The sequence below is a fragment of the Heteronotia binoei genome, chromosome 14 (assembly GCF_032191835.1).
Source record: "Heteronotia binoei isolate CCM8104 ecotype False Entrance Well chromosome 14, APGP_CSIRO_Hbin_v1, whole genome shotgun sequence".
Classification (NCBI taxonomy): domain Eukaryota; kingdom Metazoa; phylum Chordata; class Lepidosauria; order Squamata; family Gekkonidae; genus Heteronotia; species Heteronotia binoei.
The window spans coordinates 8,353,137-8,380,013 of record NC_083236.1 but is presented as its reverse complement, the minus strand read 5'-3'; the positions used below and the strand labels follow the sequence as shown (position 1 = coordinate 8,380,013).

Genomic DNA, 26,877 nt, shown 5'->3' with positions numbered 1-26,877 from the left:
CCTTTGTTGTATCTTGAATTGAAAGAGCCTCTCTTGAACGATGTTTTGGATGCATCCCAAGAAGGCTTCTTGTTCTTGGGTCGAAATCTAGCCAGGGTACAATGAGATCGAAAGGATTGTGAGCCTCGTCTGTCCGTTCGTCGAAAGGATCTGGGCATAGCTTTTTGGTTTCTATCAGAATGTTTTCTAGCAATTCACCGAAGAGCTTCTTGCCATAAAAGGGATAAGCTGACACCATGGTTTTGGATGCAAAGCCCGCTTGCCAAGCCCTCAGCCAGAGGAGACGCCTGGCCACTGTGTTGGCAGCCATCGTCTTGGATGCGAAGCATATAATATCCAAAGTAGCATCAGTCGAAAAAGATGCCACCTTTAGGGTTCTGGTGACACCGTGTAAAAGCCTTCTGTTGTCCTCTGGAAGAAGTAGGATCAATTTCCTGAGCCAGACTATGGATGCTCTAGATATTAAAGAGGCCGTAGAAGCCGCCCTTACGATCATGGCTGCCAATTCATGTACTTTTTTGAGAGCCACTTCCACTTTTTTGTCCAGGGCATCTTGGATGTTTCCTTGGACATCCTCAGAGAGTAGACCTGAGGTTTGCAAAGCCGCCACAGGACCATCCACGGCCGGCACCTGCAATAACTCAGATGTATAGTTAGGTAAGGTATATAGCTTTTGTACTGTGTTGGAGAATTGCCTGGTAGAGGCAGGCTTTTCCCAGTCTGATCTTAACGGCTTTTCAAAATACTGGGGAAATAGAAACACCTTCTCTGAGGGATCTCCCTTGGGAAGGAACTCAATAGTCCCACTAGCTGTGGATTTAAGCTTTTTGGATTGCTTTGATTTTTCCTATGTGGGGGTATCACAAATCTCCAAGGCTTTTCAGAGTCTTGGCTAAAACACATTGGTAGTCCTCTGATTTGAAAAAGCGGCTAGCTTGTTCAGGGACCTGGGTTTCCTCTCCCTCCTCCTCCCCCGATAAGAATTTCCCTTCCTCTCTGTCGTCTCCCTCTGATCCTGAAGCCTCTGAATCAGCAGGGGATTCTTGTGGAATTGAAGGTCTTGGGGTAGCTTTATGCATTGCCTTGATGAGGAAGGGCTGAGGGGTTGGGGTCGTGGAGAGAAAACCCGCGCTGATGCCTACTCGCAAGTAGAACCTGGCCATTTCCTCCTGCATCGTTTGTCTAAGGATATGCATTGACTCTGGGTTAATCGCACCGAAGCTCGTGGGTACGTTACCCATTTGTGGGATCGGAGTCAGCAGGAAGTTGTTGGAAGGTTCCGACATCGGCCTACATTGTCCACTGTTCCGAATGCCTGCACTGGAAACCGGCGGGAAAAACCTCCCGAAGCCCCAAAATGGCCGCCGCTGCCTGCCGCCGTCCCGTTGGACTCTTGAAGGCGGCGACGCTTCATTCTCTCTCCGTCAGTGTCTTCTGCGGCATCGTGGTGGTCAGCATGATCGAGTCTCGAAGGTTCGTCGGCCCCGTGATTTGCGCTGGCGGTTGCACTGATTTGCACCACAGGTTCTTCCTCTGAGAGGAAACCATCGGAGTGCTCTTCAGACGCCATGGAGGCTGGGTGTTCAGTGAACGATTTTTCTTCTCTGCTTCGCCAGAAGAACAGGAAGAAAGCTCAGAGGGCAGAGGAAGGTATGAAAGTCAGAGTGGAGAAAAAGGAAGGAATTAGACTGAATTTGGAGAAAAGGAGGCAAAGTCTAAACTTTTCTTGCTGCTACTCCCTAAGAGGCAGGAAAGAAAACTGAAAGGGGAGCGTTATCCCAAGGCGCCAAAAGGAAGGAGAAAAAACCTGCCTTCCTAGAGGAACAGTGGAATAACCCAATCACGTCCTCCGCCTCTGAGGGAGAACTGGTGGAAGCATCAGCCTTAGAATGTTTTTTCAAGGATCTTGTTATCTGGTATCCAAGGCAACGGATTAGACTGGCCCAGGCAGATGCTTCTGCCCGTGGAAAACTAACCTTGTACTGAACGCAGGGAGTGTAAAGGCTTGGGAATCTTTTTAAATGTGTGTAAAGCGTGAACTTTGGGTACACAACTTAGAACCGTTGTATCTGTACTCACGTTTTGATTAAGCCAGTTCTGGCAAGGATACCCTTGCCGAGTGTCTGCTTTTGATCTTTCAATAAAAGTTTTTTCTGCATTCATGAGAGAAGCCTTTTGGAATGAATCTGAGCAAAACCTCACACATACACGGTCAGAAAAGCGCATTTGGGGGCCACATTTCCCCGAGTATAAATTTTTCAAGATTTACATTCAAATATTGATGGATCCAGCGTGAAGTATTTTTGCCTTGCCAGAAATACACTTCCTGAAAACAGTTAGAGTTGCCAGGACCCCACTGGCCACCAGCAGGGGGATGGGGGGGGGGTAGGGTTGCCAACGCTGGGTTGGAAACTCCTGGAGAGGGAAGGGGAGGGAGCCCAGCCTCCACAGCATTCATTCTCTCCCAGGGAACTGATTTCTCTAGTCTGGAAATGAGCTGTAATTCCAGGTATCTTGCCATTCCTAAAAAGAGCATCTTAAGTTGGGCCATATTTTTGAGGCCTAGGTCTATAATATAAACCTTCCAATATTTTCCTTCAAATAACCAGTTCAATGGGAGGGTTTTTTTGCCTTGCAGGTGTCAGAACCCCTGCTATGTGTTCTGCCATTATGTATTCACCATGTTTGTTCATGTTCTCAATAGCTCTGGGTCGGTTAAGGGTGAATTATTCTGTTCATCTTATCTTGCTAACTTGCCAAATGTTATGTCTATGGGTTAGGGATGCAACCATCTGGCTCAGAGCCAGTTTCATTTCTCCAGCTGAGAACTGTGTGACCTAAGGTTGTCGATAATTGTAAATAGATCTCTGAAGGACGGAGAGAGGGAAGGGAAGGAAAACCACGGGCTTTTTGGAATTACTTCCAGTTTGGTGTAGTGGTTAAGTGCATGGACTCTTATCTGGGAGAACTGGGTTTGATTCCTCACTCCTCCACTTGTACCTGCTGGAATGGCCTTGGGTCAGCCATAGCTCTGACAGGTTTTCCTTGAAAGGGCAGCTGCTGTGAGAGCCCTCTCAGCTCCACCCACCTCACAGGGTGTCTGTTGTGGGGGGAGAAGATAAAGGAGATTGTAAGTCGTTCTGGGTCTCTGATTCAGAGAGAAGGGCGGGGTATAAATCTGCAATTCTTCTTCTACTTAACGACATTTACCCTGTAAACCTCAGTTCTGGCGATGCCTGCTAAGGGAGAGGTATACTCTTGTAACAAATCAATAGAAGATTTCCTATGTATTCATAGCTGAAGCAAAACCTTACAGCAGGTGATACATTTGATAAAGCATCGTGGGCCCTGCTTTTGAGGCCAAGCTCTGTAAAATAAATTTTCTTCAAATATTGGTCTTTTTAGGCTTGTTTTTAGTTCTTTTCTTCACTGGAAAGGTTTTCAACAGAAGCAGAGAAAGCACAAAGCGAAGAGCATTCCTTCCCCTCCCAAGCTCTCTGGGAAAAGGCAAGAAAGCCTCATAGGGCAGGGGAAAGGAGAACCTCTGGTGTGTTTGAACTTCATAAACCTCTCTAGCGGTAGGCCTGCACATGCACAGTAACCATGTGGGACTGCCCCAGGACCATAATGATGAACTTCAAGGGTTATGGAGACAGGGTGAGGGTGACGCATGTCTTACAGTGCAAATCACATGCAGCAAACACCACCAGTCAGAGAACCACTACAGTTCAGTATCTTTCTGTGAGCTCACACCACACCCATTTTAGGATCCAACCATGTTTAGATGTTATACTACCTTGCGGCAGAGTAGGGTCTAGCTTGCAGTTTGGGAAGATGCTCTAGAAAGGAGAGAAGACGATAAGTGCAGAATTCCACCCATCATTCCATGCTCACCCACATTCGCTGTGCTTTTTCATATTTACTTCCTGGCATACAGAATGTGTTCAGAAGCATTTCACATGTGTTCTTTTACAACAAGCATTTAACATAGTCGGGTACTGGTACCTCTACACTGCAGATGAGGGAACAAAACAATACAAATTTTAACTCTTGTGCCAATTACTCATAAATCACTCTCAGCAGCTCATTCTCACTGCCTTTATTAACTTATGGTCTTACATGGAACTAAAATCTATGTCAAAAGCAATGAAAGAATGTTCTAAATTGAATACGTGTTAAGTAAAACACACAAGGGCCTTGTGCAGGTTTAGAGGGAAATATACTTCCATTTTGAGCTTGTTTTGCTATTCCAAACAAGAGCAATTCACTTTAAAAAGATTTTTTCTTGTGAAGTTAAACCTCCCTGCTGAACTGGAGCAAACCACATATCCACTCAAGGGAATGCACAAATTTCAGAAAATAGGTTGAACTACATGGGGGGGGGGTGGGATCTATTATAGAAAGTGATACGAATACAACACCAAGAGATAAGCAAGAACTAAAATTCAATAAGACAGAGATAGCGACAGCAAGAAAGCGACACAAAAGCAATCTACAGAATCAATAGTGGTGTAGTTCAGAGGGTCACTTGAAACTGCAGCTTAATTAAATATCTGTGGCTAGCTGATTATCTGAACACAGGCCACTCAGCTAACCACAGTTTGTTAGGGCACATCAACCTAGAATCTGAAACCAGGTCTTGAAGTTAGCTTTATCAATGACAGTTAGCTTTAACTGGGGCTTTGCACGACATATGAATGCAGATATCCAAGCATTTCCCCAGACAATGCCCTTACAGGCTCTCACATGGACTCAAGGTGGATTACACACAGTGAGTCAGTACAGTCAACAGAATGGGCATGGAGCGGGGGTCACTGGGGATGTATGCATGTGTGTGGAAAGTATTTGTGAAATTTCTGCATTGTTCAGGGGGTTGGACTAGATGATCCTGAAGATCTCTTCCAACTCCATGATCTACAGTATATTCTGTAACTAATGCATTAGGATATTAGAAGACCGGAACTGCTAGTACAGGAATGTCAAAATCATTTGTTATGAGGGCCAGATCTGACAAATGAGACCTTGTTGGGCTGGGTCATGTTGGGCTGTGCCATGTGTGTTCCTATTTAAGATTACATAGCAGAGATATAAACTTTATAAAGGACACAGACAAACACAATTAACTTGCGTTCTGAATAAAAACTAAGTTGGTCTTAAAGGTGCAATTGACTCCTATTTTGTTCTACTACTTCAGACCAACATGGCTGCCTATTTGGATCTAAACACAATCAAAAAATTTTTCAAAACAACCTTAACGTCACCCTGAGCCTGCTTTGGCAGGGAGGGCAGGATATAAATCCAATAAATAAATAAATAAAACATTGTCATTTGTCTTAAAGGTGCTTTCTTTGTATTTCTCCCATGAGATCCAGGGAACTGGGCAAAGGAAGCTCTGGCTCTTTCCTTCCTTCCCTAGGGGAAAAGAGGCTTGGCTCAGTAGTTCTGTCATGCGATTGAGAGAGCCTGGCAAAGCAAGTTGTGATGCAGAAGGATGCAAGAGAGAGGGAGAAGGAATCATATGACAGCCAGTTGCTCAGGGACCTTCTAGGAGCCCTTCGGGGGCCTGATTTGGCCCCCAGGCAACATGTTCGACACCAGAAGAAACCGGAACTTAGCATATTAACATAACACATTAAGTCCGCAGAATAAATAAACATTAAGCGGTACAGAAATTACATAACAGAACCCTACTTACAAATACTGTACATACTGCAGTAAAGATCCTAATAATTTATTCAAGTGAGTTTGTGAAACCATTTCGTACTGTGCCACATTATTATCTGTGTAGAAAAGCCCTCCTGAATAATAAACCAGAGTATGTCATAACTTGCTGAGTACTGATGGCTTTAAAAACCATCTTGCATTTAACGCAAGGCGAAGAAAGGCTTTGCAGAACGGGAGTAATAGGACCCCTCTGCCTAGCTCCCGTGAATAGCTGAGCCATAGCATTCTGGACCAGTTGGAGTTTCTGAATTGATTTTGATGGAAGACCAATGTTCTCCTATCCGAATACCAGCCAGGGCTGACCCTGCTAAGCTCCCAAGATCTGACAAGATGAGAGGCTAGCGTGGACTATCCGGGTCAGGGCACCTGTCTACTAGCATTTCATACATTAATAGATTAATCTCTTTTATGTCATTCTTTTTCAGTGTAGTAGATGAATCTTATTTTCTGATGGGCCCACGTTCTTCCAGGGTCACTGTGTCGCCTTTTTGTACATCCGGGGCAACCACTTACCAATCAGCAGGCTCAGCGGAGGCTTGCAGGCTGGGAAAGCACAGAGCAGATCCAGCAGGCAGACACCAGCATCTCGGACAAAAGCATTGTAATCTGAGGCCCCCTGTTTGCTGCACAGCTCTTGAAGCCTCCTTTTTGTCCCAGCATCAGCTGTATACTCTACTAGGGAGCGTAAAAATGCCTGTCAGGGAAGAGAAGGAGAGGTGGTCTTGAGCTTGGGCTAAACTGCTTTGCTCCAGAGATTTTCCTCTTACCAGTGCAAACATCTCTCCCCACAAGCATTCCTCTACCACACTTGAGACAAATGCCCTGCCTTCAAGGTCGCAGACAGATGTGAACCACAAAGAGACAAAACTCAAAAACCCATTACGTCAGGCTTGCAAAAGGCATCCAACCACATTCTGCTAGTGCCTTGTGTGGCTCAAAAGGGAAAATAAGAGAACCCAACTTTGTCAGTCTTCTCTGCCTGGACATCATATGGGATCAGGAAACTGGCTCTTTATAGGCCTGTACCTTGCCTAAAGCAACCCATGGAGCTTCAGAGAGCTGAGGAGAGATTGGAACTTGGGTCGCCCTGGCCCCTTGCACAACAATCCCCCTAGCAATCCGGGCCCTGCGGGACTTACCAAAATTTTTCAGGGCCTGTAAGATGGAGCTCTTCCGCCAGGCTTTTAATTGATCTGGCAGACATCCTCGTTACTAGTTTCCTCCCCAACATTTTTATCGTTACTGTGTTATGCTGCCAGATATTGGCCTATATGGCGCTGTTGTGGCCATGCCTTCCTATGTCTGATTGTCAATATGTTGCATTGCCCTCAGACTTTTATATTTTTATGCTTTTATGATGTTCCTCTTTTTCAATTTGTAATATGCGTTAAATTTTGTTGTAAACCACCCAGAGCCCGCTTGCAGGAAAGGGCGGGATATAAATCCAAAAATTAAATTAAATCTGCTTCTCTGGCTCATGCATTGTTAGGGTCACATGGTTAGGGTTGTCAGGCATGGCCTGGCAGCAGGTGGGAGGTGAGGGGGCAGAAACCATAGAGTTTTGGGGGAAGTCCCAGAGCATTGTCCCAACGTGATGTCACTTCCAGGTCGAGCCTGAAACTGCACACATGGAGGACATACTGTTTGGCTGGCCAACTTCAGCCTATTCTCCAGAGTCACAGTAGGCAGCAGATGTGGGTGACAGATCTCCCACCATAAGGGGGGAGACGGAACCCTATGCCCAGCCCATGTGTCAAGCAAGCGGATTTCAAAGTAACTAGTCCTTGCTTTGAAACAAAGTATAGCGTTATTGATAATCCATGTGCTTCTATTGAGCCAGGTATTGGAACTGATACAGTGTAACAGCAGAATGCATATTTTAAAGATGGCACATCAAAGGTTCTATAAACAAAGCTACAATTGCGAAACAGTCTTGTATTCACGTGTGAAAAGTCACACAGTACTTTCTCTTATCTCCCTGCGGTTATTCTTCCTGGGTCCAAGCTAGGCCTGGGAAAATGTCCCTGGAGGCTTTATCTTCAAAGAGCGAATTCCTGCATTTGTTAGAAAAGGCGAGAGAGGCGCAGGGAGGGGCGCCAGCTAACTCTATTGCTTTGATGTGCCTCAGCTTGAATTCATGGTTAGTAACAGGTACAGTATAAGTTATATTCTAATAAACATAGACAGTTATGATCGCATGAAAAATTGCTTGACACCATGAGCATATAAAACAACAACCACAACCATGTGTGCTCACTTTGATTTTAAGGGTCACAAATCAAACACCACAGGATGCTGCATGCCAGATGAGTACTGCAAACACTTCAGGCAGCTCTGGGGAGCCAAGGTACCCTTTGCTTGGACACATATATTAGGATTACATACACTGACAAGTTATGTTAATTTCCAGATTGGTTTGACAGGCTATTTAATGCTGACATCTAGTAGGCCACAATGAAAAAGATCCACAAAGATCAGTCTAAAAACACATCATCTAAAAAGTGATCTTAACTTTATAACACTTCCCTCGAAAAAGATTACATTCATGGTGCAATGTTGTGTTGGGTATATACCAGTCTGTCCCCAAAGAAGCCAGAAAATTTGTACTTTGATACTGCAGCTATGATTTCCCTAATAGAAGGAAAACTCCTTCACAGAATTACAGTTCCCATTCCTAGGGGAAGATGGAAGGACTATAAAAGGAGAATATGTGAGATATGAATACTCCCATGCCTGTTTGGGGAGGGGGGGTAATATTTCAAATGCCACAATATGTACAGAGGATATAAACTCATCTGTTATTCCCACCTTCCTTGGGGAAAGGCTACTTTGAGCCAATTTTTCATCAGGCCTTTGCACTGCATAGATTTGTCACCACTGCCATTTTGCTAAATTTTGTTTTAGTTAGCAAAGCAACTGCTAGATCTGAACTTGCATGATACGAACTTGCACTTAGATGTTTTAAAACAAACATATTCAATTTTTCCTTCACAAGGCTTTACAGGGCCAAAAGGCTCTGTGTGGACTCCAGCAGCTGCCAGTTCCAACAGCTGTTGCAATCACAAATCAGTCATCTCTGTGCCACAGCCACCTGCTCATATGTCCTGCCTACACAGTCCAGCAAGATGTCAGTTCTCCTGAGCAGCAGAGTGAAACAAGGAAGTTATAACTGGATGCTGCTTCCTTGTTCTGCTCAGCTGCTGAAAGTCCAAGAAATTGCTGAAAGAGCAGAGAGGGCAGGATGACTATGAAAGGTTCTCTGCAGATGCCACAGCAGCTGTTAGAATCACTAGCTGTAGTCACCACAATGGCTCTTGTCTGAACCAGAGCTGTCTTTCCCCTCAGTTGTTAAAGCGTTCATGCCTCCCAGCTCACATGTTCGTTCAGAAGTGTACAGAGCAGCAGGTTTGAACTTCTCAGCAAAGAAGCACAAATGTAAAGAAATCTTAGAGGAATTCCCTCAAAATCAGAAAAAAATACCAGTTCTGATGGGCAGTGCTGATACGGGAAACAAAGGCACTCTCTTGCTGGCTCTCATGGTTCCAAATGCCAGGTGTCATGACTGTGACGCGGGAATCAGGCGCTACAGAGGCAGCCACAGCCGTGCTACGGAGGGAGGGAGAAACTAACCCGGGGAGTAAGAACAGAGTTATTGTAGCCAGTAGATTGTACAAAATGTCACTAAGCCTTAGTATCTGTAGAAGTAAATGGTACTTGTAAAAAAAGTAAAATAACCTTTTTGAGAACTGCTCTTATTTCCAGACACCATGTCAGGATAAAATTCACAGAACTTTTTTCAGGTATATACCATGGCACTTCTGCTCCTGTTTAAAGGGAAAACAAACAGGGAATACACTAAGAGTTATTGTTGCATAAATCATAAAAATATGTATTGGCAGACTCAATCTATATCACACAGCAGTGACTTTCAAAGGATGTGCCAGGAAAGAAAAGAGATTCTTTGGAAGCTACTCCGAGATTGCTCAGTGGGGATGTTTCTCCAAAATACAGTTTGTTCACCCCACAGCCTATGCCACAAGTGGCCACAGCCACACAGAATGTCAAATGTTTGACAGTCACAAGACATGAACAAATATTATAAACACGCCTTTATTAAAACCCTTAATAATTTCTTGGTGCAGAAAAATAAAATGCGTATATATGCACTTTACAACACAACCATGCTAGGAGACTTTAAAAAAAACATAAGCTAGGAATAACAGTCCCCATAAGACCAGCATAGGGAAAGGTTAGGGAATTATTTTTGACATCAGTGGGAGGAGGAAACACAAATGTACCATATACAGTATGTCACAGAAGTGGGTACACCCCCTAACATTTTGTAAATATTTAAGTATATCTTTTCATGTGACAACACTGAAGAAATGACACTTGGCTACAATGTAAAATAGTGAGTCTACAGCTTGTATAATAGCGTGAATGTGCTGTCCCCTCAAAATTACGCAACACACAGCCACTAATGTCTAAACTGCTGGCAACAAAAGTGAGTACACCCCTAAGTGGTAATGTCCAAATGGGGCCCAAAGTGTCAATATTTTTTGTGGCCACCATTATTTTCCAGCACTGCCTTAACCCTCTTGGGCATAGTTCACCAGAGCTTCACAGGTTGCCACTGGAGTCCTCTTCCATTCCTCCATGACGACATCACGTAGCTGGTGGATGTTAGAGACCTTGCGCACCTCCACCTTCTGTTTCAAGATGCTCCACAGATGCTCAATAGGGTTTAGGTCTGGAGACATGCTTGGCCAGTCCATCCCCTTTACCCTCAGCTTCTTTAGCAAGGAAGGTTGTTTTGAAGGTGTGTTTGGGGTCGTTATCATTTTGGAATACTGCCCTGCGGCCCAGTCTCCGAAGGGAGGGGATCATGCTCTGCTTCAGTATGTCACAGTACATGTTGGCATTCATGGTTCCCTGTGAACTGTAGCTCCCCAGTGCCAGCAGCACTCATGCAGCCCCAGACCATGGCATTGACTGTAGGCAAGACACACTTGTCTTTGTACTCCTCACCTGGTTGCCGCCACGCATGCTTGACACCATCTGAACCAAATAAGTTTATCTTGGTCTCATCGGACCACAGGACATGGTTCCAGAAATCCATGTCCTTAGTCTGCTTGTCTGCAGCAAACCATTTGCGGGCTTTTTTGTGCATCATCTTTAGAAGAGGTTTCCTTCTGGGATGACAGTCCCGCAGACCAATTTGATGCAGCGTGCGGCGTATGGTCTGAGCACTGACAGGCTGACACCCCCCCACCCCTTCAACCTCTGTAGCAATGCTGGCAGCACTCATACGTCTATTTCCCAAAGCCAACCTCTGGATATGATGCTGAGCACAGGCACTCAACCTCTTCGGTCGACCATGGTGAGGCCTGTTCTGCGTGGAACCTGTCCTGTTAAACTGCTGTATGGTCTTGGCCACCGTGATGCAGCTCAGTTTCAGGGTCTTGGCAGTCTTCTTATAGCCTAGGCCATCTTTATGTAGAGTAACAATTCGTTTTTTCAGATCCTCAGATAGTTCATTGCCATGAGGTGCCATGTGGAACTTCCAGTGACCAGTATGAGGAAGTGAGAGCGATAACCTGCTCCCCCCCTTTACACCTTTTTCCGGTATTGCATCCAAAAGAAGACATGCTGCATTTAAAACGTACCTTTCTTTTTAGTGCCGGGCTTAACCTTCAAGCAAACAAGATGTTCTTTCTTTTCTGACAACCCCAAAAAGTGAAGCAGCTCATCCACCTCACTGGCATAGTTGGGGCAAATGACATTAAAGGCATCGCCAGGCTGGTAGCTGAAAGTTGTCTCCTGTTTTAAAAATACACATTTGTTTTCTTGTAAAACAGGGTCAAAACTGCACGAGGCTCATTCCCTTCCCTTCCCTCCATAATAAATATTTCCTGCTTTAAAGATGTAGCTCATGGAAGCAGCAACATGTAATAGCATGTAATAGGTATGTTTCTTCTGTCCATCATGTTTCTTCAGCTTAGTAGCAAGCATAGTTGTTGCTGAACAAATGTGATCCTATACTATCACACCCCGCAAATTTACAGCAATCTCTGGACACTCCCTCCAATAAAACAGTTTCTCTTTTTGGCCACTACTTATTTATTTTATACTTCATACTCAGTGCATTAGAGAGAAACCAGACAGATACAACTTACAGAGATATCGAGCTCTAACAGCAAAGTTGTTTTCACAGCATCATCCCTTGTCAGTCGAACAGCTCTGGACACAGGAACGTAGACAAGGGGCCTCTCAGAAATCAGAGGCAGGCGGTCCTCCTGGAAGCAAGCCAAGAAAGGTTCAGAGTGAAGAAAGAAGCACACCATGTTATGTAGCAGCAGAAAAGGTCAAGAGTGCAGCAGCACCTTAAAGACTAACCACACTTGTGGCCTCGGGGGGAGGAGCTTTTGTGAGTCCTTGTTCCTGCAGGGTTTATACAGTGACTCACAAAAGCTCATCCCCAGAGGCCACAAACGGTCTATAAATAGCGGTCTATAAATCAGATCTATAAATAAATAAATGTTGTTTGTCTTTAAGGTGCTCCTGGACTACTGCTCTTTTCTACCGCAACAGACAGACTGATCTGGATCTATCACAATGTCATGTAAACAGGAGTGAAATGACTATCCAGCCACCAGGAGGTGAACATATATATGAAGCTGCCTTATACTGAATCAGACCTTTGGTCCATCAAAGTCAGTCTTGTCTTCTCAGACTGGCAGCGGCTCTCCAGGGTCTCAAGCTGAGGTTTTTCACACCTATTTGCCTGGACCCTTTTTTGGAGATGCCGGGGATTGAACCTGGGACCTTCTGCTTACCAAGCAGATGCTCTACCACTGAGCCACAGCCCCATTCATGGCTCTCCAGGGTCTCAAGCTGACGCTTTTCACACCTATTTTCCTGGACCCTTTTTTGGAGATGCCAGGGATTGAACCTGGGACCTTCTGCTTCCCAAGCAGATGCTCTACCACTGAGCCACCGTCCCTCCGCCAGTGTGTGTGTGGGGGGAGCATTTCATTTGGAGGAATCTGGCACATGCTTCTTCATCAAGGGGAACATTTAATTCTGGCTACATCAGCCCTGCCTTGCATCACTTGAAAGAACTTTAAACCATCACAAGAAAATACAATTCACAAACATTTTCCCCACACAAGAACCCAAGCTGGGGAGGGAGTCAGTCTCTAGCCCTTCTTGTCAGGAAGATGTCTGCAATGGAAAGGGTGGCTGACTTTTTAAAAATGAAAACTGGGAATTCAGAGGAACTCTCTGGCCACAGCAATAGGTCACAGGTCAATGATACTGAGAGACAGCCATCTGGAAATGGACATTTTTTTAAAAAATGCCTGGCGATGGTGGTGCTGAGGAAAAAATGGCCATAGGCTGAGGCCATGAAAACACTACCAATTTGGGCACAAGATTTAAAAGTGAGCACTTTCACTTTTTATGTGGTATGAAAATGCACTTTGACTACAACTTGGAAAATTGGGAAATAGTGGAGCAAAACGGGAAAAGTTGGAAAGGAGGATGGGGAAGAAGTGACACGAATGCTTCCAAAAAACATCTAGCTTGGATGGCCAAACCACAGCAAAACCTCCATGTGGAAGCAACCAGTTGAGAAAGCCGTTATGGCCCGGTGGTGAGAATGTGAAATGAGGATCCAGGAGACCCAGGTCTGAAATCCCCTTTTGGCCCCATCAAGGCCATCAAAACAGCTAACTAAAAACAGTCGTGTAAAAGCAGATAATAAAAAGCATATTATAAACCAGTATTGAAATACACACACACAAACATTATTTTATGGGGATTATTGAGGGAATGCAAGACAAAACAAGAAAAAAGGCTACAGTCAGCCGCTTTCCATTATCATTGGAGAGAAAAGCGAGGTATAAAAACACAACCGTAGACTTTTCAGGAACACTGCCGTTTAAGTTCAGAAACTTCCAGAAAGGTACATTTTTGTTTTCAGTGAGGACCTCACCATAGGAGAACTTTCCTGGTTGCTGTTTTCTTGAAATTCTACTTCCAGGTATTCCGGTGACAAAACAGGTACATTAAGAGCAGACTGCGAAAGTGAAGGCGCTGATCGGGAAAGGGAAGGCTGAGAGTCTTGAATGGGAGGCACTGGGTTAACCTCTCCTTCACTTTTAGATAAAACAGCATTTTGCACTGCCAAATCTTCTAGTTTTAAATGCTCTATTCTGTAATCTATGCTTGCCCTAAGAGAGGCAGTCTTGTCACGGTAGCCTGGGTCTTCTTTCCTTGAAGCAAATTCTTGATTGAGGGCAGCCCAAAGCCCAGCGATCCATGGATCAACCACCAGCTCCAAACTAAAACAAAATAGAGGAAGTCCACTTCTTAAATGAATATGATAAAAGCCAGGCCCCATCCATGAGTAGACGTCACTGAAAGAAAAATCACTCCAAGCTTCCTGCTTCCTTCCAACCCAGCCTCACCCTCCTGTATTTTACACCTTACCTCCTCCAAGAGTAGAGCTGCCAGCCCCCTGCTGGGGCTGGGGGATGCCCTGCTTTGAGCGCCCCTCCCCCACTTTAAAAGCATCAGAGAGTAAGAGAAAAAATGGCAGCCATCAAATATTGCTCTAGAATTCCCTTCCTCCTAGTCTATATGGTAGGCATAGAATGGAAGGCTAGAGAGCCACTGATTAGGCCGTACTCTAGAGCTGGCAGAGGGTGCTACGCTGGCCCCTTGCCACTGCCAGGAAGGTGGGAGGTCCTGGGGGACAGTTGCACACGCTCTGAAGTGGATGGGTGAACAATTTTGCCCCTCCCTGTGCTCATGCAGGCCCTATAAAGAGGAGCTATTTTGCTGGCCAGCCCTCTGTCAAGAAAAGGTTTCTTGCCAATGATCTTCTGTCAGCTAATCTCCAATGTTGATCTGGATACATGTGACATGATTTGCCCTTCATAATGCAATCTGCTTATCTGTTATAATTTTGTTTTGCCTGGATTTGCTCGTTTAACACATGTAGTCTTGGAATAGAATGGAGTGCACAGGAGAATCACCAAGCCCTCTCTTTTCTCTGACCTTGAGAAAAAAGGTGCTTATCAGAACTGCTGGAAAGAATGGCTTGGAGTTTCATTTCCAAAGAAAAGACACTTAACAACTGTGGGGTGAAATTGGGCACATATATTTCAAATGCTTTGCCACTGCTTTTTTGCACCTTGTATTGTTTATGTCATTAACTGTCATGCCTGATCTGGCCCTACCCTATGAGGTTAGTTCTAACAAGAAAAATCTTGCTGCAAACATGTATCTCTTCAATAAACTCCTTATTTGATTCAAATCAGAGGCTGAGTTGATGAGAGCTGCACGGAACCTGACACCTTCCTTCCTACCTCAACACAACTCCACATGGCTTTTGAAGAGAGTGGAGTGGGGATCTGCAGAGCCAGCAGGCGGATGGAAGAAAAAGAATGTGTGTGCATGCGTGCATACATGTCTGTGTGTGAAAGAGAAAGAGTGAATGAGAGAGAGAACGAGTGTGTGTCTCACCCAAATCTGCCTGCAGTCGACCAAGAGGAAGAACACGAGAGAGAGAGAGAGAGAGAGAGAGAGAGAGAGAGAGAGAACGAGTGTGTGTGTTTGTCTCATCCAAATCAGCCAGACACTGCAGGAGTTAGAGCTCTTAAAGAGTCCTTTAGAGCCTGTCTCTGCTTTTGCAGAAATGAAATCTGAAGCACTAGTGACTGAAGTCCTTCATGTGAGCAATGAAAACAGTTTCTTTCCTGGCTCAGGTGAGAGAAAGCAGCTTTTCTCCAAAATAAGGGGGAGGTCCTTGGGTTAAGATCAGACAAATGAACTTTGGGCTACTTACTGATCCCTCCATTATGCTATACTGGCGCTGCATTTCCCCATTAGCAATGAAGGCAACAATACTAACCATCTCAGACTGCAATCCTAAAAAAACGCTTTCCTAGGAGGTTGAAAAAAATGGGACATTTCTGAGTAGACTGGCTGAAGGTTGTTCATTCAGAAACCTTCTGGTTGAAAGGCATAAATCTTCTAAAATATGTATAAATAAATAATAGCTCTTTATTTCTTTTTGTTTCTGACCCAGAACATATATTTTTCACCAAGCCCTGCATCAAGGTGAATTTTGACTCTTTATGTAAAAAACGATAATTAATTCCATCTCTTTACTATTTTGACCTTTTTACTAAAGCTTTTAAATTCAGATAGATCCAAGCGGGCATCTGGGTGTCGGTCTGAAGCAGTTGAACAAAGCAGGAGTCAAGTGGCACCTTTAAGACCAACCAAGTTTTATTGAGAACGTCAGCTTTCGTGTGCTCTCTAAGCCCACCTCATCAGACGAGGGGATCAGGTTAAAAAAATACATATTTTTAAAAATTCAGTCTTTAACCAACCCCTCCAGAGGGCTTTGTGCAGGGTTTAAAATAATTCTATCAATCTAAAAACTAAAATATCCATTTAGAATATTACAATACTGAACAGAAGTCAACCATTAAAAGCCATTCCAAGCAAGGATTTACGGCACTTCTGGAAAATGTTAAGGCTCGGACTTTGGTGAGACTGTAGGAAGTGAATTTCAAAACTGTGGGACAAACACCAAGTGTGCTAGCATACTTTTGTGGTACAGACTTGGTACAATCCACTAGAATATTCTCCTGTGGAGGTCACTGCAGAAGGGGCCAGAGATGCACAAAAAACTCCCCTCTACCTCTCTGCTTCATTCCTATTTGGCCCATGCCAGAGATGTTTTCTGGTAGAGTCCACCACTGCAGCATTTAGGAGTATTTTGCAATGTCCTTCAGAATTACTGTGGCTAAGTTCAAACATAACATGAGGACATGATTTAATTAAACTTTGATTAGTGTGCCTAACTGAATGAAAACCACTTTACGGGTTAATAAGGGTCCCTCAAACCATGATCTGAAACCACAGTTTTAAGTTGGATAGCCAAACCAAAATAAGTATTAGCCATGGTTTTGTGCAATGTATCAATGAAGCCATGCTGACTTAACCCTGGCAGGTTTCGTAGCACTGCTTTTACTCACCTGCGACTATAGAGATGCCTGGCCAGAGCAAAGGTGAAACCACCATTTTATAAGGCAAAGGAGGATCTGGGTGATCATTTGTAAACCAAACCCTGTCTTCACAAGCTAACTATGATTTTGGATCTGAACTGAGCTCATGGAAAGTTCACTCTCAAAGTTAGAGATGGCCCAACCCAGGAAAAGTTCTATACACTTATGTCTTCCCTGAACAGCACAGGAGCTGCTTCCCTGTGTCTTTTGACCCTGTGACAACCGAACAGCATAGGATTCCTCCACCACTCAGAAAACATGGAAATGTATGACAGATATAGCAGTTTGCTGACTGGAATGCATCAGTTAGGTTTTTCCGCTACTTTTAAAATAACCAATAAGGCAATTACACCCTCTGTTTTCAGCCAGAATTTCAACACGAGGCATAATTTTTTGTAACTGTATATCATATGGCTATGTTTGATGCATAGGCGCAAATGATGACTGCAATTTTTTTGCTCATTTCAATGGGGAAAAGGTGGGGGTGGGAAGTGATATCCAGCAGTGCGCTTAAATTTGAATTTTGAAAGAAGGAAATGACTTCAGAGGAGGAGGCAGGTTTGGGGGAGTGTCCTGAAAATGACATCACAGGAAGGAGTGGGATTCTGGTGTGCTGGACGTGGCGTCATTGGAAGTGGAGCCCAAGTCTCCAGTTTAAAAACCCTCCACATGCTACTGTGCACACACACAAATACAGACATACAGTTAGGAGCAGGCCAAAGGATAACCCAAATGTAGTTTTATGTTCCAGTGAATTTGCTGGGAACAAAACAGAAATCTTATGCAGGTGTGTATTAACTATTTACGTATTCAAATAATTTCTATGCCACCCTTTCCACCCAGCAGCAAACATTAAAGCATTTCAAACAGTGTTTAAAATACAAATATTTAAAACAAATAAAACATATAAACACATGTAACATATTTAACTATACTGGGAGGAACTCAGAAGCCAGCCAGTCAGAATCCTCCTTACCCTACAGTGTCGTCAGCTAGCCCAGTCTCATAAAAATGCTGTGCTCCGAGTTCCTGAAAACGTTTGTCTATTAGCTTCCCGCCATTGCAGAAGAACGTGTACTCCGAGTCTCCCAGACCTAAGAAAGTTAAGTGAGAAGGAAACAAAGGCATCAGATAGCTTCAGAGTAAATTAAAACGGACACCAGTCACACAAGGTTTAATGGATTTTTTAAAAAAACTAATCAAGTATGCACGTGGAATATTCTGAGACTACTGGAATCTGTCAGACTGGTAGCAACACTGATTCTACGACTCACTAGTAATTTAGACAGCTGATGAGAGGGAGGGCAGGTAGATGTGAGCCACTGCTCTGCTCTCATGGCCCTTCCTTACGTGCTCTGGATAATGTCAAATTTTCCTCTAGGCCAGATTTTGCCTTCCTCTGGGCACAGAGCAGGGGGTCACTGGGGTAGTTGTGGGGATAGGTGTGAATTTCCTGCATTGTGCAGCAGTTTGGACTAGATGGTCTTTGGGGTCCCTTCCAGGCCGGTGCTTCCTATAGCCCACTCTGAGGACTCATACAATGGAAGGTAGAGAGGAGAGTCGGCCAGAGACTTCAGTATTTTGTTCCAAGGTCAACATAAGGAGAGTTGTGGTTGCTGCCAAAACTGATTATTCCTCCCCCCCGCCCGTTTTTTTTTGTGTGACCCATTTCAAAAATGTAGAAAGGCAGGGAAAGGAAAATAAGTGCTTCTTTGGCCTTTGAATCAAGAGACGGATAACCACAGGGACCAATCTAGCCTAATCAGTCATGATTACTGAAAGACATCTCCTCTTCTGTATAGAGTCCGATTAGACACCATTTTGACATCTGTGTGTGTGTGTGGGGGGGTCCCATTGATCACATTTGCTGAATTAAAAGTGTTTACACTTATCATACAGATCAAAGCTATTATTTAGAATGTGACAATGGCAAAGGTACACTGTTTAAAATCTACTGGTATTCATAGAATCGCAGAGTCATCCAACCCCCTGCAGAATTCAAGAACTTCACAAGTACCTCCCCCCACACACACACAGTGACCCCTGCTCTGTGCCCTGAAGATGGCAAAAGGGGGGGAAGCCACTCCAGGATCTTTTGCCAAATTGGCCTGGAGAAAAATTGCTGACTGACCCCAAAGTGACACTCAGCATTTCCCTGGGCGTGTAAGAAAGAGCCACAAGAACTAAGCACTGATGCAACCCTTCCCATCCCCATTCTCATGATCTGCCGAATTCCCAGAATCAGCCTTGCTGTCAGATGGCCATCTAGGTTCTACTTAAACACTTCAAAGGAAGGCGAGCCCCCCACCTCCTGAAGAAGCCTGTTCCGCTGAGGAACTGCTCTGTCAGTAAGTTCTTCCTAATGTTTAGTTGAAAACTCTTTTCATTTAATGTCAACCCATTGGTTTTGGTCTGACTTTTTTGGGGCAACAGAAAACAATTCTGCACCATCCTCTATATGACAGTTCTTCAAGTACTTGAAGATGGTGATCCTATCACCTCTCAGCCGGCTCCCCTCCAGGCTAAACATACCCAGTTAATTCAACCTTTCCTCATAGGACTTTGCCTCCAGACAACTCACCATCTTTGTTACCCTCCTCTGGACATGTTCCAGTTTCATTCTAAAATTGGGGTAATCCAAAATGAACACAATACTCTATATGAGGTCTAACTAAAGCAGAGTAAAACTATACCATCACTTTGCATGATCTGGACACTACACTTCTGTTAGTACAGACCATAATTGAATTTGGCATTTTAGTCACTGCATCACACTGCTGACTCGTGTTCAGTGTACAGTCCACTAAAACCCCTAGAGCAGGGGTGCTGAACTCATCCGTTATGAGGGCCAAGTCTGACATAAACGAGACCTTGTTGGGCCGGGTCATGGGTGTCGTACAATGTAATCCCAGGTAGTGGAGGTATAAAGTTTATGAAAGACACCGGCAAACATACATTATATAGAATCACAGAATGATAGAGCTGGAAGGGACCTCCAGGGTTGTCTACTCCAACCCCCTGCACAATGAATGAAATTCACAAATAGCTCCCCCCACATCCATGACTCTTGTTTTAATTTTAAACACAAACTAAATGCGCTGGGGAACTTGGTCTGGACAAACACTCTCAGCTTCACACAGAGAGAGGGAGATGCTCAGTAGCAAGGCTGTGGGGGGACGGGGAGGCAGACACAGTTGCAATCGGAACTGCAGCATAACAAGGCCACGAGAGACACAAAGAGAGGAACAAGACACAGGAAAGCCCAGACCTTAAAAGAAATGTTTTTAGGTGCCAGTGGACTCAAAACTTAGCTTCTCTCTCTCACACACACAGATGCCTGAGAAGGGAAGTGGCAGGTGGGGGAGGGGGGGGGAGAAGGAAGTGGAGCCAGCTCATATCTGTAAGTAAACATCTTTTTTAGTGCCAGTGGACTCAAAACTTAGCTTCTCTCTCTCTCTCTTTCTCACACACACACACATGCTGGGGAAACCAGGGGACAGAACCACCATAGAAGAGGCAGGCAGGAGGGTGAGAGGGGAGAAGGAAGTGGAGCCAGCTCATATCTGCAAGTAAACGTCTTTTTTAGTGCCGGTGGACTCAAAACTTAGCTTCTCTCTCTCTCTCACACACACACACACACATGCTGGGAAAACCAGGGGACAGGACCACCAAAGAAGAGGCAGGCAGGACGGTGAGAGAGGAGAAAAAAGTGGAGCCAGCTCATATCTGCAAGTAAACGTCTTTTTTAGTGCCGGTGGACTCAAAACTTAGCTTCTCTCTCTCTCACACACATACATGCTGGGGAAACCAGGGGACAGGACCACCAGAGAAGAGGCAGGCAGGAGGGGTGAGAGGAGAGAAGAAAGGGGAGCCGGCTCATATCTGCAAGCAAACGTCTTTAGTGCTATCTTGGACTGGATTCTCACCAACAGGAAAGAACTGGGTTGATGAGGTAGAAATAGTAACCTGGGTAGCAGTAACCATGTGATTTTGGAATTCTCAGTCTTGGGGAAGGGAAACACTGTATGCAGTCAGACATATAGGCTGGAATTCAGGAAAGCAAATTTTGACAAACTTAAGAGTTAAGCTGGGTAAAATCCCATGGTCAGAAATACTTAAGGAATTGTTCTCGAAGGTTGGGAGTTTCTTAAAAGTGAAATATTGAAGGCACAGTCACAAATGGCTCCCATGAGAAGGAAAAATGGGAGGAGCCTAAAGAAGTGAAGGTGGCTCCATAAACAGCTTTCTAAAGACTTGAGAAATTAAGAAGACTCATTTAGGAAATGGACGGAGGGCCTTATAACCAAGGATGAACATAAACAAATACCCAGTGCTTTTAGAGAAAGTTAGGAAAGCTAAAGCTCAGTATGAGCTGAGGCTAGCACATGCAAATAGACTGATCAAAAGCACATACGTTATCTAAAACAACTACATTTTTTTTCTGCATTATTAAGAACAAAAGGAGATTATAAATTACCAAGTAATCCATATCGTAAATGGCAAAAGTAATTCAATGGCAGGGTTTTGTCATTAATTTCTTTAACAAACTTGATTGCTGTGTCTGGCGGTTCTCCATCACCTGTTGTGGAAATGACGAATACCACAGGTTCCTTTTCTCTCTTCAAGTTATACTACAAGTCAGGAGGAAGAAAAACTAGTTTAAAACCCCACTGGACAGGCATTTCAAAAAATCAGACACACACACACAAAGCTAAACACAAAATTCTAGTCAGTTAAGACTCTGAACTCTAGTCAGTTAACTCTAGTCAGTTAAGACTCTGTTGGTCTCTCAAATCTACTGTTATCCTGTTTCAAGTCTCCTGGATGTGGCTAACCGCTAAGGGACCGCTGATGGGAAGGGACTGCGCTTCCTCAGAACTCAGGTGCACAGCCCCGGGGACAATTGTATTTTTTATTATTTATTTTTAATAAATCATTACATACTATGTGGTAATTCTTGACCCAGTCCTACTCCTCAATGACCAGGTGGTAACAGTGGCCAAGACAGACTTTTATCAGTGGAGGCTGATGTACCAGCTCCAGCTCTCCCTGCGCAAGTCTAATCTGGCCTGCTAAGCACCAGACTAAACTACTCTTAAGTCACTTCAAACTGCTTTGAAAAAGAAATTTCAGTTAAGCTGAACTTCAGTACCCCTGGGACTTCCACCACGATCATGTAACATCAACCCTGAAGCATCTTCACTGGCTACCTATTTGATTCTGGGCACAGTTCTTCAAGCCAGCAGTGTGGCTAAACAAATACACATCTGCTGTGAAGATTTTCATGGATAGATGAAGCCAGATTCTCTTCCAAAGGTGCTGCCAGAGTGTGTGAGCCACCCTCAAGCCCAGCTGGCAGCTGTGTGGGTCCGAGAGGTGAGGATGGGCAGTGCCATTCTCAAAACTTCACCACCCATAAAGCTGCTGCCAGCCTTCATAGGTTCACCTCAGCATCTTGAGTCTTTGGGTGATGAGGACAGGTGTGCACCCAGGATTACCTACCCCGCCATAAATATTTGGGGTCTGCTGCTTGAAGGGCACTTGGTGTAAATTAGTCAACTGATCAAAGCCACCAAGTATTACACCGTCTTTAAGTTAGCAAAAATATATTATAAGGATTGTGTACAACACATAATAAACGATACAATAATGATAGAGGCCGGCAGTGCTAGGGCCTTCTATAGCAACAGAAAACCCAAGGGGCCAAAAATCCCGTCTCCAAATGAAAAGATATAAGCCCAAACCTGGAAATAGTCCAACTGAAATTCACAAGGTGGATGCTCCTGAGGAGTGCAGCTTCAATGCAGCTGCTTTCTTGAAAAGACGTCTCTAGATTTTGATAACGTTTCAATTTTTTCTTCAGTCTGACAGCTTAATTATTTAGGAATCCTGTTCTACATTCTCTAATCACAACATTAAGCTTCTCATTTCAGTGTGAACATCAGTGTAATACTTGGTGGCTTTGATCAGTTGATAAATATTCTGGGGGCAGAGTACCCAAAGGACCATCTTTCTCTATTGTGAACTTACCTGGATATCAAAATGTTCTAGCAAGGCCCTGCTTGACATACCCTAGTTTGTGCAGTGGCTACAGGTAACATGGCTCTTTCAGCGCTGAGCCAGATCACAAAATTCTCTCTGCCAAAAGGCTTGATTAGGCACCACTTCAATGGCCTTTTTAAAAAGACTGCCAAAACTGATTTATTTTGTTGCCCATGTTTCAGTGTCTCCCATTATGACTGCCCTGCACCCTCTAAGGCGACTTATGGCGACCCCAGACCCTCTTGCAGCCTTTGTTTCTTCCTTTTCGGTTTTACCTCACGACTACTGAGTAAAGGGGGTGGGTATAATAAGGATTTCTAGTCTCTTCAGGGTTCTCTTTTATTTTCAGATAAGACGGATAACTATGTATATAGGGGACCACTGCTGATTTGCTGCTGATTCCAAATACTCAGGCACCACAGAACTTAACAGTTAACCACAGATTTTTATTTACACACAGTCTTCAGCTGGGGGGGAAAGGATGTATTTACATAGGCTATTTTGTATCTTGGATGAATAACAGTTGCTAAACAGTTGAGGCTTTACAGTACAGAGTTTCACTGAGGTATCTCACGGTCCACAGTTCTTATATTCTTCACTCTCCAAACTCTAATTAGGTTGGCCTCTTGGGCTTTATGTGCCTGGTCTCTTGAGTCGACTGGTGTGTCTGCTCCCAGCCCTCCTGACTCCCTCAGACCCACATCTCTCCCTCAGCAACCTTGTTAGTTCTTAAGAGTAGTGTAAATATTTCTGTGACCACTCAGGTCTTTCACTGTGACACTCGATTGTCACTCTCAGCCACCTGGCTGTTTCCACAGAGCTAACAGCAAGCTTCACTTCACCAGAAGTCTCTTCACAGCTCTCTGTATCCGCTCTCTCTTCAGCTCTCCTGCTGACCATATACTGCTCACTTCAACTGTCTCCGTCTGACAGTTGCTGACAGTTGACTCTCCAGCCGTTATCTGTCACTCATTCATACTGAGAGTTCCGAGCACTCCGGCCCCCACCCTCAGATCACATGACTCAGACTCCCTGAGTCCTTAGCTTTTCTATTAACCCTTCCAATTCCGTCACACCCATGAATCACATTCTTCTCTGCTGAATTCTGTTTTATGGTGATTCTTTATTCCTGTTGGCTGTTTTCTTGGATATTCTACTGGGGTTTTTAAAATATTTATACCAATATTTTATTCTATTTCTTCAAAGGCCTTCTTAAATACAGAACAAACTATGTACAATTTTTATTTGGTCAACAATGGAAAAGAAAATCAAAAATATTTCAGCTGACAAACTTCTAAATGCATACTTTGGACATTCAAAAGAAGAATGAGAAAACTTGTCAGTCACTCCCCCCCCACCCCCATTTCTGAATGTCTAAAGTAGTATCAAGTCAAGGATGAGAATCCCACCTTGTCTGACTCACTGATGCAGTGAGTATCAGCTTTGAATCCATGTTCCGTGGCTTGCTGGCAAATCTCTTCAGCGATGGCTTTCGCCTGGCCCTTCTGGGATGCGTAAAGCAGCAGAAACCTCCTGTTTGTTTCACAGCACATCTTTCAAAAGCCACCTATATGGCAAAAAAAGAATACAGCTAGATGCTTATTTCATAATTTTCAACCAATCCAGGACCAGCTTCTTTCCCACAAGCATAACCTGGTTTTTCCAAAAGCAACATTAACACTGAAATCCTGGGAATTATGTCCCAGTGGACAAAGCACAACCTACACCTGAGTAAACATATAGAAGACTGCACATTAATTGTACACAAGGAGTCAGGTGTCAGGAGCCATGTTCTGTCCCCTGCCATATTTTCTTGCTAAAGTAACTGGAGAGGGGTGGGCTGAGCTGTATTGTGTATTATGTTGCATGTAGCATTCTTGGGATGTCTGGGGAAAGGCCTGTGAAACGCTGTCCACTGAGAGCGCTATGAATGCCATCCTGTGAAAGTTTTCCTCCCCCTAATTCCATCTGGACCTGAAAAAAGAGAAGGGACCTTAGAGGTAAGACTGTGTGAGCTCCCCGACCTGTCTCTTGAAGTGTTTACATTAGCGGCTGTCTCTTTAAGTGTTTATGTTAAGGGGATCTGGGAGGGGGGGGGGCTCACCTTTGGGCTATTTAGGGTTGGTAGTGTTATATGTCTTTATTCCTAGCAAAGACTTTCACAGAGAGAGGTCTTGAATTTGTAGCATATCAATAAAGCTTCACCTATAAACATATAGTGGAAATATATCTGAGTGTTACTTGGCAAACTCACACCAGGATCAAAACAAAAGAAAGAGATCTATTCACTGGTATGGAATGAGAAAAAGAGGCTGCAATTAGGAAAAGCCTTAAGGAAGAAACAGCACAGTTCACCTCCCCCTCCCCAACAAAGAACAAGGCCTTCTTCTTGCTGCCTTTGACTTCATGCAACCAAACAGAACAGATGATTCTAAAGAATTGTAAGAACGTTATATATGAACCTTGTTAAAGATATTGTGGCTCTTTAAGAAACGGTGATCAAATACTGAGCAATGGATTGTTCTTACATGGTGGGGTGATAGTATTTATCAGAATATGGTTAACCGAGGAATAAATTTCACATGAATTATAGAGGTATTTAAATAAGCTTTATTGCTTCATATTGAGTACAAAATAGTCATTCATAAGAATTGAGTAAATATACAGATTAGATAAAATATACAATTAGATTAAAAATTGTGGCACAGTTCTATTAAACACAGTATGTATATAATATTTGATGTTATACACTGTATTCCCTTTTGTATACTTGTGCATCTGAAGGCTGCCAAACTTAGGGGAATAATATAAGGTAAGTAAATTTTATTGAATGTAACCAAACGCTGTTACAAAACTGATGCAGATAAAATATAGATTAAACAAAGGATAAAAATGATAACCAAGGCAGGATGCCAACAAGGTTCTTCCTACCCCAACGGTCAAAAGTGTTGTTGTTTTAAAAAGCAGAAGAAATACACTTAATAAAAACAGCCTACAAAACTACAGATGTTCTGTTTCGAGAACCACTTTTGCACATATTTTCTTGGGGACCAGAACATATAGAGCTGGCATGGGTGAAACATATGGGTCGACATCCATGAAAAAGAATATTATTTTCTCCCCAGCTGTGCATGAAGACAGATTTGTTAAAATGGCTGCCAGAACTTCATATCTAGATCCCCGCTATAGAGGACAACCCAACATGTAGTGAGAAAGACCCTCAACCTGTAACACATCAATATGCTGAGTGATCTGTCTGCATGAGCAACATCCTGTTAACATAGCAGATTGGTAGATGGCGTGGCTTGCAAGCTAATGAATGTAAAGGTTGATCTTTCGTTGCAAAATGTGATATTAGACTCGTAATGGACTCTGCTGTGATCCGCTTGGAGCCATTTGTACCAGGGAGAGAATTTGGAGTCTAGGATGCCCATTCATCAGGACATCAAAAGTGTATGCCCATTCATGGCATCTGGAGCTAACCTGGGGGTCTAGAAGAAAGTAATATTGATCAAGAATCCCATTATGTCTACTATCATTCTGGATATGGGTGAAGTATTGGCTTGAAAGATGGGAGGCTGGGGCTTTTGTCTACTTATACCAACAAAATTAACTAAAGCAACATATACCTTTGCCCTCACTGTAGAGAGGGCAAGTTTGGCCTGCATCAAGGAGCTGCAATACTCTTTGGAAGACCCAGAATCTTAAGGAGTTCAAGAACTAGATCTTTGTCTTGGTGCAATTGATACGGAGGGATTCTTCTTCAGAGCTAACACTAAGCTTCAACAACAGTCACCTAAGACCTACTGGGGCAAAGGACAATAAAGCCATCTTATCTGCATACAAAAAGAATGGCCTTTTTTTAAAGCCACCTGAAGGTGGAATAAACTCTGGCCAGACAGCCTCTCAAGGTCACTGAGAAAACAATGATGTCACTGAGAAAACAATGATGTCACTGAGAAAGCAAAGTGGCTGTCTGATGAGGCTTTACAAATAGCAAAGGAAAGAAGGAAAGCTAAAGGCAAAG

General features: G+C 43.8%; 1 protein-coding gene across 1 annotated transcript in view; it reads right to left on the bottom strand.

Moving 5' to 3' along the window:
* MTRR (5-methyltetrahydrofolate-homocysteine methyltransferase reductase) overlaps nt 1-24,424 on the bottom strand; it is a 38,467-nt gene extending 14,043 nt beyond the window's left edge. Inside the window, exons 1-9 of the mRNA XM_060254291.1 lie at nt 24,260-24,424; nt 21,286-21,439; nt 17,785-17,902; nt 13,721-14,069; nt 11,901-12,020; nt 11,391-11,544; nt 9,460-9,548; nt 6,238-6,418; nt 3,797-3,839 (exon numbers count right to left, since the gene is read on the bottom strand). Coding sequence (XP_060110274.1) covers nt 3,797-3,839; nt 6,238-6,418; nt 9,460-9,548; nt 11,391-11,544; nt 11,901-12,020; nt 13,721-14,069; nt 17,785-17,902; nt 21,286-21,439; nt 24,260-24,403 — 1,352 coding nt within the window. The 5' untranslated portion in view covers nt 24,404-24,424. The remainder of the gene's footprint in view (nt 1-3,796; nt 3,840-6,237; nt 6,419-9,459; nt 9,549-11,390; nt 11,545-11,900; nt 12,021-13,720; nt 14,070-17,784; nt 17,903-21,285; nt 21,440-24,259) is intronic.
* Between the last annotated feature and the right edge of the window lie 2,453 nt (nt 24,425-26,877).